Source organism: Pseudopipra pipra, chromosome 1 (genome assembly GCF_036250125.1).
Source record: "Pseudopipra pipra isolate bDixPip1 chromosome 1, bDixPip1.hap1, whole genome shotgun sequence".
Classification (NCBI taxonomy): Eukaryota; Metazoa; Chordata; class Aves; order Passeriformes; family Pipridae; genus Pseudopipra; species Pseudopipra pipra.
In genome coordinates, this window is record NC_087549.1 from 120854478 (window position 1) to 120867125 (window position 12648).

Consider the following 12648-nt stretch of genomic DNA (forward strand, 5'->3'; position numbering starts at 1 on the left):
TTTGAGTCACCATAAAGGTGGCTTGTACAGTGTGGCCTGTTCCAGTTGCTGAAGTGAACCTGTCCAGCTTAAATGGCCAGTCTTACAGGAACAGCAAAATTCACTTCATTTACACACTGACTGCTGGGCTCCCAGATGACACGCACTTAAGTGCCTATATTTCATTGGCATGTTGACACGAGAATCAATGATAGAGCTGCCAGCATGGCTGAGGTTCAACAATTTCTTTCCCTCTCATGCCAAATGTGTATGGAGGCATAAGAATGGTAAATGTCCTTTTGTTCAAAGATATGCATTCTAGCTTATTCCATCTTTACTTATTATTTAACTGGAGCTGGGGCTTTTTAAAACCAATCTTGGAGGCAATTTGCCAGTAGCTTTCTGGTAGGAGTCATGCTTTCAACATCATCTGAATAGTTATCTTGACTCTTGAATTCATGTCTTCTTACCTGATAACATATTATCTGTTTTTATTGAAGGAAACTTCAAAGTCATTTCATGTTTGTGCCTGTGAATCATCAGATGATCCTCTGTTGGAAAACGCTGTCAGGCAAACACAGAGAGAGAGAGAGAGAGAAAGAGAGAGAGAAAAAAAGAGAAAAAAAAAAAAAGAAGAATTTAATTCTCTAACAAACTTTTGGCATTGGACAGAATTTCAAAAATGAGAGAGAAAGAAATTTATCCAGCTAGAAATGTGTCCACATGGCACAGGAAACAGAATATTTGAAAATGCAAGTGAGTATGAGTAACAAATAATGGTATTTGATTTAGAAACGTATTTGCTGCCGTGCTCTCTGGAAAGGAAAACCATAAGGTGTCATGCATTTGCTTGAAAAAACTGCAGATCAAGTTTTGGATTCTAAGGGTCTCCAGCTACCACAGTCTCACAAGTCACCACGTGTCTGAGGATCTGTGATAGCTGCTGCTGTGTGTGCTCTTAGCCCACGGCAAATGCTAAGTAATAAGGCAAATCTTAAATCACTACTGGATTTTTCTGCTTTTGTGTCTTTCTGCAACCTATATCTGATGAACAGCAATAAAAATAATCAAATAAGCCAGCTTTTCCCTACCCAAAAGTATTCAGGCAGAATGTGGTTTTAATTTTGGAAATGTCTGATACTTTAACTTGATTCAAAGTGGCAAAGCAATGGTGCTAAGTTTTATAGCAACTCATTATGACCCTTTATGACACTAAATTAAATTCTTTTCCTTAGTCAAGGAGAGAAGGTGGAGGGATGTTCTTTGTAAGAAGCTAATCAGTGTGCTAAGTTTGTTTTTAGTCCAATAACAGACATCTACAACAAATAGCTTTTTTTTTAACAAGATGAAAAAGAGATAAGCTTGAATAAATGCTCAAGCACTTGTACACTTGGGCTCAAAGAGCAGACTGGTTCTGTGAAGTTTCCTTCATCAGAATGATCATACACAGATCTTTGCTACTGTAATAGTTTTAACAGGATTATTTCAGGACCAGCAAAGGCCAAAAGTTGTATCACTGAGGCTTGAGGGGGGGAAAAAATTTAAAGCAGGTTTTTAAATCAACAAGTACATAGGAGATCATAACAACAACAACAACAAAAAATAAAGAAAAAAAAAGGCAACGGAGTTAAAGGGACCTAAAGTTTTCAACACAATATACTCTTGGCTAAGTGACTGTGCTTGTGACTATAGTTTAGACAGTTGCCTTACGTTACACCTTCTGAGAATCTCTCTAAGCCCATAGACAAAGCAACATAAATAATGGCAATGAATTCTCTGGAGGAACAAAATAGAAGAAGAAAGAAATCCCAGCAAGAATGTAGTGGCTGACCCACCTTAAAGCACTGCATGTGACTTCTGCTTACAGATTACCTGAAATCCCTTAAAATTCAGCCTCCCCACAGTGCCAAACAAAATCGCTTAAAATAGATGCATACAGGAACCCTGTGGCACAAGCCCAAAAGATGCCCTTGCCTGAAGATTTTAATCACAAACTCTTGTCACTAAACCAAATTAGGGTCAAAAGTGCCACACATGGAACTTCCCTCATTGATGTGCTCGGGGGAACTTCCCTCACCACTGCAAAATCACCAAAAAACCACATAAACCCCAATTCAAATCTCGGCAGGTGAAATCCTTGTCACTTCAGGTTTTTTAAGCTTATTAGACATCTAATGTTACAGGTCAGATTATACCCCCAGAGACACAGGGCAGACCACCAGTCAACAGGACAGGAATCCCAAATGTCCATCCTGGGGCAAAATTTATCTACTGGCTGCGTTTTCTGTAGAAAATATTTAGTAGGAAGATGTCTTAAAGATCCTAAATAAATAAATAAATAAGCAGCAGCTAATAAGATATCAGTGTATTTAAGTATTTAAAACAGAAAAAATCAGGAGGGTTACTACATCCAATAACAAGAATAATATATTCCATCATACCTCTAAGCAGAAGACAGACAAATGTGCCCTGCCTAGTGTGTTCTCTCTTGCTAGTCATTAAAGGAATTTGCAATACCTGGCTTGAAACGTTAGGCTTGGGGATGAAAGAAGGCACAGAAGCAGATTTAGAAGCACTTGTACTGACTCAGTTTTGACTGGCTGTTGTATTTGCTTGAAATATTTTGTAATAATGTCTTGTGGGAAAGGAAGGAATTGAGGGGGAGAAGGACTTAAAAAAAAAAAAACAAACCACCAAACAAAACCCTGACACACATATTATTATTAGACATGTGTTAAAATATCAGGAGGCATTATACAAGCCAGAGCTAGTGCTGAGGACTCAATTAATATCACCGCTGACTCCACTCACCTGTGAGCAGCCTGGGGCACTGCAGACAAAAGGCCTCTCCTGCTCCAAGTTCATCTTTGATTCCTCATAAATCTACATGTTAAAAGGGGGAGGGGGAAAGAAAGGGAACCTATGAATATATAAGTTCTAAACTTCACACAGGCATGCAACATACAGTCGTCATGGTTTATGCTTTTATTTCAAACTCCAAAAACAGACCAGAACAAAGTTTTCATCCTCAGAGTACTAATTTTGCTAATATTCAGCAGTCTCCCTGTAGTCTAAGTTCTTATTAACCTTCCTGAGCACATATTTACTTTGAGGAAAGAAAAAAAAATGTTCAGCTTTCACAGCAGAAATCTGCCTCAGAAAATAGCATATGTTCAGTGTTGTTATTAGATAAGACCGTGTCTGCTCAGAAATATCTTGAATTAAAGGTTTTTACCTTTCCTCCTTCAGTTCCTGCTGAACTACATTAAAACCAGACGTCTACATTACTTCTGAGAAAAAAACCCACTTATTGAAGTTCTGAATCCATACTGTCTGATATTAATAACTTAAATACATTACATATATCTCTCTATACACACAAGGTAATTGTGCATCCCCATCCTTTAAAAGGTCAACTAGATCCTCAGGAGCTTGAGAAGTGAAATTTTGTCTAAAACTGAACTTCCCCATAGCAGTTCCAGTCCTGTAACCCTCAACTAAACCCTGGGAGAAAGTTCCTGAGTCTTGAATAAAACCAAAGGATGAAACATTCACCCTCAGAACACACAGCTGAATTTGGGTCAGTATTAGAGCAGTGTCCCTGACCAGAAAAAAAACACTAATAATTTTTTTTAGTAACATTCTAGGATGTAAAATAAATAAGTCATTTGTTTCGGAAATGTTTTGAGCCCTTTGGTGCAACTGTTATTACCAGCTAGAATGTAGTGGCTGACACACCTTAAAGCACTACATGTGACTTCTGCTTTCAGATTACCTGAAATCCCTTAAAATTCAACCTCCCCACAGCCCCACTTAGAAAAATACCCAGGTGGTGTTTGTATAAATTTTTTCATGAACTAAAGAGAAATATCTTTATGGAGAAGCAGATTGTGATTTCAAAACTACAAAAATCTGCAGAAGGACAGCTGCTAAAGTTACACAACTCCACTGTAATTTTTAAAAACACAATTCATTGCTTCCTATTATCAGGACACTTACACTTGACAGAAAGCTCTTTTTTCAGAAGAGTTGCTCCCATCCCTTGCAAACAATAAATACATCATTAACCTGAACATCAGCCAGACCTGTACTTGCAGCAATTGTTTTCACTGCCCTAAGTTCTCAAAGAAAAAAACAAACAAACAAAAACCAAACAAAGCTTTTGGATGATAACATTTTCTTTTTCATTAAAATTCATTCCGGTGGACAACATTAGCCTGACAGGATATTTTCCTACTTGTAACATAAATAAACCCCACTTTTTATCTGACTCCACAGACTCATAGAAGAAGCATCCAGAAGTGAAGAATTTCTACTTTTATTTGCCCTTTAACTTTCACAAGGACACTACTCCCTAAAGGTGATAATAAGCGTCAACTGATCTTCACGATGTGGGCATCTCCACCAACATCAGGCCTGAGCCAAGTGATTTATTGCACCACATACAATCAGATGTCAAGAAAGACCCTAACTCAGGACTAACCATGTATGCACAGAAGGCTAGAACTGAAATAACTAAAATTGTACCTAATTTACTCCTTTAAGATTATTCATATCCTGTTTTGATTTAACTTACAGCTATGTTAAACTGAAATAGGATACTCATAATCAGAAATGAAAGAGTATGTTCATATACTAAAATAACTAAAGGTGTCAAATTACTTCTAATTTCAGTTATTTCAGTTCCAGACTGTGCAGAGACAAGCACTTCAGAGATGAAGCCATAAAAATACTCTAAATTATGCTATCCTGTCTGAAAGAAACAAGCAGCAGACAAACTAGACAAACAAACCCCCTCCAAAACAAAACCAAAACCTCCAACTAAGTTTGATTTTTAAATATACCTTTATTTATGGGATGTAACCCCGGGATGTTGTCTTTCCTAAAGACCTTTTCACAGAAAGAAGAAAAAAATGAAAAGCTACGTGTGAATAATGAAAGGCTTTATCTAATATCTCAATTACTCCTGCAACTGAAGCACTGCCAAAGGTTTCTGTTACCCCTTTCTCCCCTCCTCAGGGGACAGTGACAACGGTATTTTCAATAGCAGAACAACAGATGAGACGCAGTTAAAGAAAACAAGATAGTAACAATTCTGGTCCCAAGCGTCCAAGTGGATTTCAAAACATTACCAGGAATTATTTGGAGTTTGTTTTCTTATTGAATATTGCAAGCCTAAGACTCCTCACCCTGAGCTTGAGCTTTAATACCTGAATCTGTCAGTGTATGCTCTGATAAAAATTAAATGATTCTCAAGGTTATCTAGATAGATAAGCACAGGCTAAGCACCTAAGTAATATACTAGATTAGAAGTAGAATCCTGAGCGTGAGCATCAGCTCCAGGAAAACATGAACTTGGTGTTTATTCTCAGTACTAGGAAAAGGTATCAGATTCAACATCTAACTGTTTCCACAAAAGTACAAGCAAATGCTTGTTCCCATGAGAATCATTCTTTGCAGACACTAAACTTAAAAAAAGTAATAATCCAGAATAGCTGTATCACCTGCACTACTGTCTAGCAAAACTTAACCCATATTACATGTTACCAGGCAGAACAGTGCCCTCAAGACAAATTGCCCCATGCAGAATTTGTGTTCACATGTGATGCTATCACCGCAGTTGAGACTGCGGTACTATTGACTGTCTTACAACAGTACATGAATGAAAGAAGCTGTCTGCTGCCTACAATTTTTGAAAGGTTGTCTGGTGCTTGGTTATTGTGTGGCAGCAATTCCAGCTTTATGCTCGAATGTTGACTAGAAACAAGCAGCTGAAAGTCTGGGCTGTGAGTGTGAACCTTCTGCATGCCTCAATCCTGCTGAGCCCTGCAAGAGCTACAGATGCACAAGCAACACAGGGTCTCACCCCGGGTTTGCAGCAGGGTGGGGGCTTTCAGCAACAGAGGTGTTCTGGTTGTGCACAGCACATCTTGCACGGCATCCTTTTCAAGATGCAGGCATGCATCTCCCATCCTTCAGCCCGGGGTATAGACAGCTGCACACAGCCTCTGGCACACACTTCTCTTCACATGTCTCACGTGTGTTGCTGGGCCACACATTCCACATCTTCTTTTTCCACACTGTGTGCAGGTGAAGGAAGGAAATAACGCAACCAATGGCAACATTTTGGCTTCACCTAATAAAAATAAATCACAGCAGCTTTTCCATCTAAATTAGGGTGCTTATTAACCTTTGGGATCTTAAAAATTTAAGTTACACTCATGGAACTCTTGTAGTACTACCTATAACTGCTGCAATTAATGCACATGAAGAATATCAGACAAATTCATAACTGTAAAGTTAAAAAATTGCTCAGGTCTGCATTTTTTCGGTCTGTTATCAATAGCTTAATTTATTGCAACTTTGTGACCTCTTTGAAGAAACAAAGGATTATAAATACAAGCAAACACTAATATTGATATGTCAGCATTAGTTCTGATATTATTAACAATAGGCATTATGCAGCAGAAAAGGGGGCTGAATTTTAATAGACATGTTAACAACATCTGTCAGCATTTATTGCCCTATTGTGACCATGTAAAGAGCCTTATTGGCAGAACGTGTAAGTGAGGAAATCTGCTACGCTGTTGTAGCCTGCCATTATCCTCAAATATCACTCTGCTCAGGAAAAGTGAAGGTATTCTGATTAGAAAAAGAAGTAAATAAAAACACAAAAGAAAGACTTCTCCAAGCCATGTCACACGGAAGAGAAACAAGTAAGTTCTGCAGAAAGCCAAGATTTTCTTCTATTCCTTGATTTTTCAATAAGATTCTTCTAAAGAGTTCTTACTATAATTAATAAAACTGAAGCCCACAGCAAGGAATGCAAGAACATAACAAAGAAATAAAAAGCAAACAAAAGAAACGAAACCACCCTCAGAACACAGCAACAAAGTACATCTCCTCTCAGCAGCATTCAGAGGAAAGTACCCCATGTCCTCCGGCTCCTCGAGGAGATTTTGTAGAGCCCCGGGATCATCCTTTCTGAACCAGAAAAACAGTTCTAACGTCTAATACCAAGAAAGCATGCTCCTTTCTGTCTCTCTCTCCTCCTTTTTAAACTCAGCAGTAATCTTACTGCCATACTGGTAAAAACATCAAGCAGGCTTGTTTCCTGTTTCAATGTTATTCTTGAAGTGGGCTGCAGTAAGAATCTGATTTTCATTGGGCTATTATTATTTGCAGCTGTGCGACCTTTTTAACCCTCTTTTAAAAGTGACATTTCAGCCTTCAACCTCAAGCTGTCTAAATGTTGCAGGGTTTTCAGGCCTCTGATTAACAGGGGAAAAGAACTGATGGGGAGGTGTATACTACAATGTGTCTAATACAGGTCAATGCACCCATCCTGCCATTCGCACAAGTGAGTAATTACACTCTTACAAGTAACCTGTTCGTTGAAATTAATCACCTGGGCACATGCTTGCAAGACAGGTTTCTTCAGCCTGGTGTAACCAAGGTCACTGAGATTTCCAAATACAAGTACAAAATATACAGTTGCTGGCGTTAGCAGCAGTATGCAGAGACATGAGCAATAAATGAAGCATCACCTGTTTTTTAGGGTCATGGGCACAATGTTTAAAAAGTGAGAGGAGACGTGGTTAAACTCCACTTGTGAATAGTAAAGACTCCCATCAGTTTATGCAGCATTTTAAACTGCTAGTCGAGGCTATTCAGTACAGTGTTATTTATAGATAATTAGAGTATTATTAGAAATGCTATTACGACTTGTTGGTTTTGGAAGTGTAATACACACAGGGTTAATGCCTATGGTTGAGCAATACATACTTGCATGAGCAAAGTCAATTTTAAGTACCGTTGTGCTGAAACGGTGCGTGGTGTTTTTCGTCAGCATGGGCTTTTCAGTGGAAGCGCTTGTTTTCTGAACTTGCATCATGCTTTCCACATGCACACATACAGGGCTCATTATCACAGCCCTGCCTGCTTCAGCTGCTACAATGACGGGTCTGTCAGCATTTCCATTAGAAACCCCCTGGTTTCAGGATTAAAGCATTTCCAAATGGTTCTGGATGCTGGAAAGCAATTTATGTCTGGAGTCCCTAAGAAGGACTTTAATACGATGCACATTTGAGCTGGGGCTTGAGCCCTCACTGGTACTCCAGTGAAGTTTTTGTGATTGCATTTATGACATTTATATGTGGAAAAACACTTAGCTTGGGCCTTTACTCAATTGTTTTAAAAGAAGAGAGCCCCATAAATTTTTAGGCAGAGCTGAGGGCTCTCAAAAAGTAGTTGATGTGTGAATTGCCTCAACAGCAAGCAGCCTTCCTTCAGTCTTTTCCCTGTGGCTGGCATCTGTGAAGTCGCTGGCCACTGGCATGCTTCAGGATCGTTTGAGAACAGTAAGAAAAGGATTCTTGCTTTGTGCTGCCAAACACCCCAGTTCCTTTTTAAATGGCCACTTGTTTTGCTTATTGCCTGCCTAAACAGAATCCAGTGCCGAGAAGGCTCCCCAGCAGTCCTAAGGTTTTGTTCCACATCTCTCTTACAAATATATCCATTTACCTTCAAATAAGCTGAGGGAGAAGAGTTTTTGATCCCCCAACTCAGTATTTGGCTGCTAAACCTCACTGTTTCTGTTATCAAAGAAAGCCAAATAGCTGCCTTCTGGCTTTCTTCTGCTTATGCAGAGCTGTTTTCTTCCAAAGAAAGAGCATAGCTGCCTGGGCATAACTAAAAAAGTAAGGGGCAAAGACAGGAAATTTCAAAATGGAACAAGAATGAAGTTTGTAAAACTCCAGAATTAAGGAGTGGAGGAAGTAAGGAGAGGAAGAACCACAAAGGGACTAGGGGCAAGGAGCCGCCAGTGGAAATAGAAAAGAGAAAGACAGTAGAAGTAAAGACTGCAAACACTGAGGACCGGGTTGAGGAAGAGGAAGGGAGTAAAAGGATACCTCTGCAAAAGAAACTCAAAATAGAAAGTGGATGACCTACTGCCTTTCCACATAGCAGCAGTGTGAGAGCTCAACACCGTATATCACCCATGCAAGTATTTGGTAGAGGGCACGATTTGTCCTCTGCACTGCATAGAGCTGTATTTCAAGTCTAGAAGAAATGCATGAGTCTAAATGATTACATTTCTTGGACTCCCCATTTCACTATAGGAAACCCATCATGGATTTACTTGCTATAGTGCAAAAGGATTTGGTGTTTTACAGAAATAGCCATGGGGTTATTAAGCACAGGCCACAGAAGAAAAAAATTAACATAGGAGAATAGAGGTGAAGAGTGAGAGTAAAACAAAAACACACACAGAAAATACAAAAAACCAACACCTAGCACTTTTGAAAACAGTTCATGTAAGTTATCTCAGCACAGAAATATTCTATAGGAGAACTCAGATCTTTATAGGGCAAGATGGCTATTACTTCAACTCTGGAAAAACACTTTGAGAATAATATGGTTATTTTGCACTCTGTGATTGGCCAAACAGGGCCAGCCTAACCTGGATGCGGCCCAGGTTTGTAGCTCTGGAACTGTCCCCCACTGATGGCATTTGCAGAATAGCTCTAATACCTGCTCTCCCTAGTTACAAGTCTAAAATGACATGAGAGACCAGACTGCAACCTCACTGACAGCACTGAGGTTTGCTTAACAGAACATGCAGCAGCACAAGCTGTGGTAATGTAAGGGAAAGGAAAGGCATTATTCAAAAACAACATTTTGCACACCAGCAGACAGAAACCATTCCTGTAGCACTTCTCCATTTTCCCTATGTGCAGTTTTTCTGATTTCCAGTGCTGGAAATTCAACAGCTAATCCAGACCTACTGAAGTAAACCCAGTATCTGGGTCTATGGACCTACAATGACAAATGTTAGGAAGAATGTCCTGTGTCTATGGGTAGTCAAACAGCATCTAATGCTGTGTTTATCTCAACATGAACAAATACTGTCGTTGTCCTTTATCATCAGATGTTTAATTTAAGTGCTCATGTTAGGAGACTAAGTTAGACTTGAGGGTCTTGGAAGGGAGGGGAGGAAGGAAGAATGGAGAGAAATAGAGGAGGGAGAAGAGAAGGAAAAAGGGGGAGGAAGTGGAGAAAAGGGGAAGAAGGAAAGGAAGGAATGGGAAGAAGTGAGGGAAGGGAGGAAAGGGAAGGGAGGAAATGGGAAGAAAAGGAGGAAAGGGAAGAAAGAGAGGAAAGGGAGGAAAGAGAGGAAAAGGAGGAAAGGAAAGAAAAGGAGGAAGGGAAGAAAAGAATGGACTATGTTAAAGCAAGATTCAAAGGATCAAATTCTTTAAATTGTCTGCCACAAAAGGACCCTCCATTATTTTAAAAGCTTCAACACTCAGACTTCCTTGATCAGATGCATGTACATGGTGATAATATCTGTCCTTATTTAGGTCACTGTCCATCTCACAAATTGTTCTGCTCAAAGGGAGGTGGGGGAACTGCAAAACAACTGCAATAACACAAGTGGCAGAAATCTTGCTTCAAGAGACAACCACTAACATCTATCATTTTAAAGGAAAAACATATTTGCTCTGTTCTTTATGAGCAAGTCTTGGCTTCTCCCTCTATAGGACAGAGTCCCTTGGGGCACAGCATGCGCACAAAGTTAAAACCACCATTAGCTGAAATCAATATTTACTACCAAATTCTTGAAAGATTTAAAGGAGAAGATACATGCAGAGAACACCATTCCAGTCTCTTACAGTCGTTATTAACATGGACCTGATAGCACCCACTCTCCCTCACTACTAATTATTTTGGGTTACACACTTCACAACACTTCAGTATGATATTTGATTACCTACAAAGTTGCTAATAATATAAGAATGGTCTGCTTAAAATTGTATCTAATTATTTTCCAGGGAAACGGATAAAAAAGAACAGAAAATGCTTAGCCTGTCACAAAGTCTGCCCCAATATTCACTCATCTCAAAAAGGGTAACTGTATTAAGTGAGGTGAGTCGCCTGTATTCTACAAACCCCTTCACAATCACAGCCCCGTTCCCAGAGCTGGAGCACTCACTGTGCTTCATGTCAGTGGTTCCTATGCCAAGAGCATTATTGTGGGCGTATGAAAGAAAAACAAAGAATCTTCAGATCAACTTTACAAGTTAAGATGGTTCATCATGCCTATTGCTGTGAAACAAAAAAAAAACCTACTTCAAGGAAAAAATTCAAGCGTTATGCACTGGAGAAGACCTCCAGGAAGCATGCAAAGGGCAGAAAAGGCAACTGCAACTGTGGCGAGAGATGAAGCCCATGAAGCAGAGGGTGTCAATGATGAACTCCCAGTAACATCTGGCAAATAAGCTAATCTTTTGGGACTTTCCAATGTTGGCAGATAAGTGTGTTGTCCGTCCCTTCAAAGGCTGACCTCATTTCTATCCTTGGGTTAATGGCATGCGAAGCTCTCTGCTACACTTACTTTTTCACTCTTCCCCCCACCCCCAACAGTTATTATTAAACAACAAACAACTTTGCCTATTGTTGTCGTTTGCATACAATTTAATTAAGAGTGTTCCCTCCAGGAATAATATTGACTGAAGGTTTTGAAGGATTGTTTTGGTTTTTAAGTGTACTGTAACTGCAGTATGCTAATTGCTTTGGTTTACGATACACAAATAGATAAAAGAATTCACCTACCTTGCATGCAAATAAACACTTGGATTTCCAAAGGGAAGGAAGAAAAAAAAAAAGAAAGCATAAAAGATATCCTGGGGGAAACAACAACACAAGACTGCTTAGCTGACTTTCATACCAGAAGCAGTTAGGGGCTTTAACAAAAGCTTTGAAAATTTTGCCAGCCCAAATTTTCCTTCTCGTTATTATATAAAATAATCCCTAAACCAGAACTCTGCAAACAAACTTTAGTATCTTATGGATAAAACTCTGTAATTCTGTATGTTTAAAGTAATTTTAAATTAAGACCAATCTCACTTTTTGCTTTTTTTTCTTTATAGTTAACATACAAGACAGTTTAAAATTTTCATTAGACAGAAAAATGAGGGCATTAATAAATCAGCTACAAGCCATTAATTATTAACTTTCACTAATTTTTAGTTACCATTTTTAAAGATTTTTTTTTGTTGGGAACTTCTCTCTGCAAAATGACAAAAAAAAAAAGTCCTGAATCAAACCTTCAATGTTCACTCTTCTAAGATAAAAATCCTCTGGAGTGACAAATCTCTGCTGAGAACACTGGCAATCCACACGTCCCCTCAGGCAGTACTCAGCACCAGAGAGTCTTAGACATTAAAAACTAAATACTATTCTTTTCAGCCCTGACAAATCAAGAGCAGGCTGATTTGCAACACTTAAAACTTTGTGCGTGTGAAGCTACCAGCAACCTCCAATACATACACCTTATCACGTTTCTCACCATCATATAACTAGTTTTACTAACAGCTGTGTAACAACCTATTTTGGGTAAGTTTCATTTGGATTCAGGTTTATCTATATGTTTTTAGGAATACAAAGATGGAACCATCTTACCGTTAAAATACCTTCATAAAATAAGAGATTTTGAATTCTGAAACTTGGTTTAAAAGCTGTTTCCAAATCATCCATTGCATTGAATAAATACAGCACAGCCCAACTAGACTTTAAAAGGGCAGTAAGCAAATTAAGTAAGACGGGATTCACTTGAACTAATAACTCAAAAAAAAAAAAAACACGCTCAAAGAAGCTGCAGATATT

At 38.9% G+C, this 12648-nt stretch overlaps 1 protein-coding gene across 6 annotated transcripts in view; it reads right to left on the bottom strand.

The window, feature by feature from the left end:
- CREB5 (cAMP responsive element binding protein 5) overlaps positions 1-12648 on the bottom strand; it is a 255993-nt gene that overhangs the window by 210453 nt on the left and 32892 nt on the right. For 4 of the 6 annotated variants that reach the window (XM_064674167.1, XM_064674143.1, XM_064674158.1 and 1 more), the window contains 2 exons: positions 2791-2862; positions 450-543 (listed from right to left, as the gene is read on the bottom strand). The exons of 1 other annotated variant lie outside the window; for it this stretch is intronic. In XM_064674167.1, the coding sequence (XP_064530237.1) occupies positions 450-543; positions 2791-2844 (148 nt within the window). In that variant the 5' untranslated portion in view covers positions 2845-2862. The remainder of the gene's footprint in view (positions 1-449; positions 544-2790; positions 2863-12648) is intronic. One more of the 6 variants, XM_064674175.1, reaches the window with a different exon arrangement.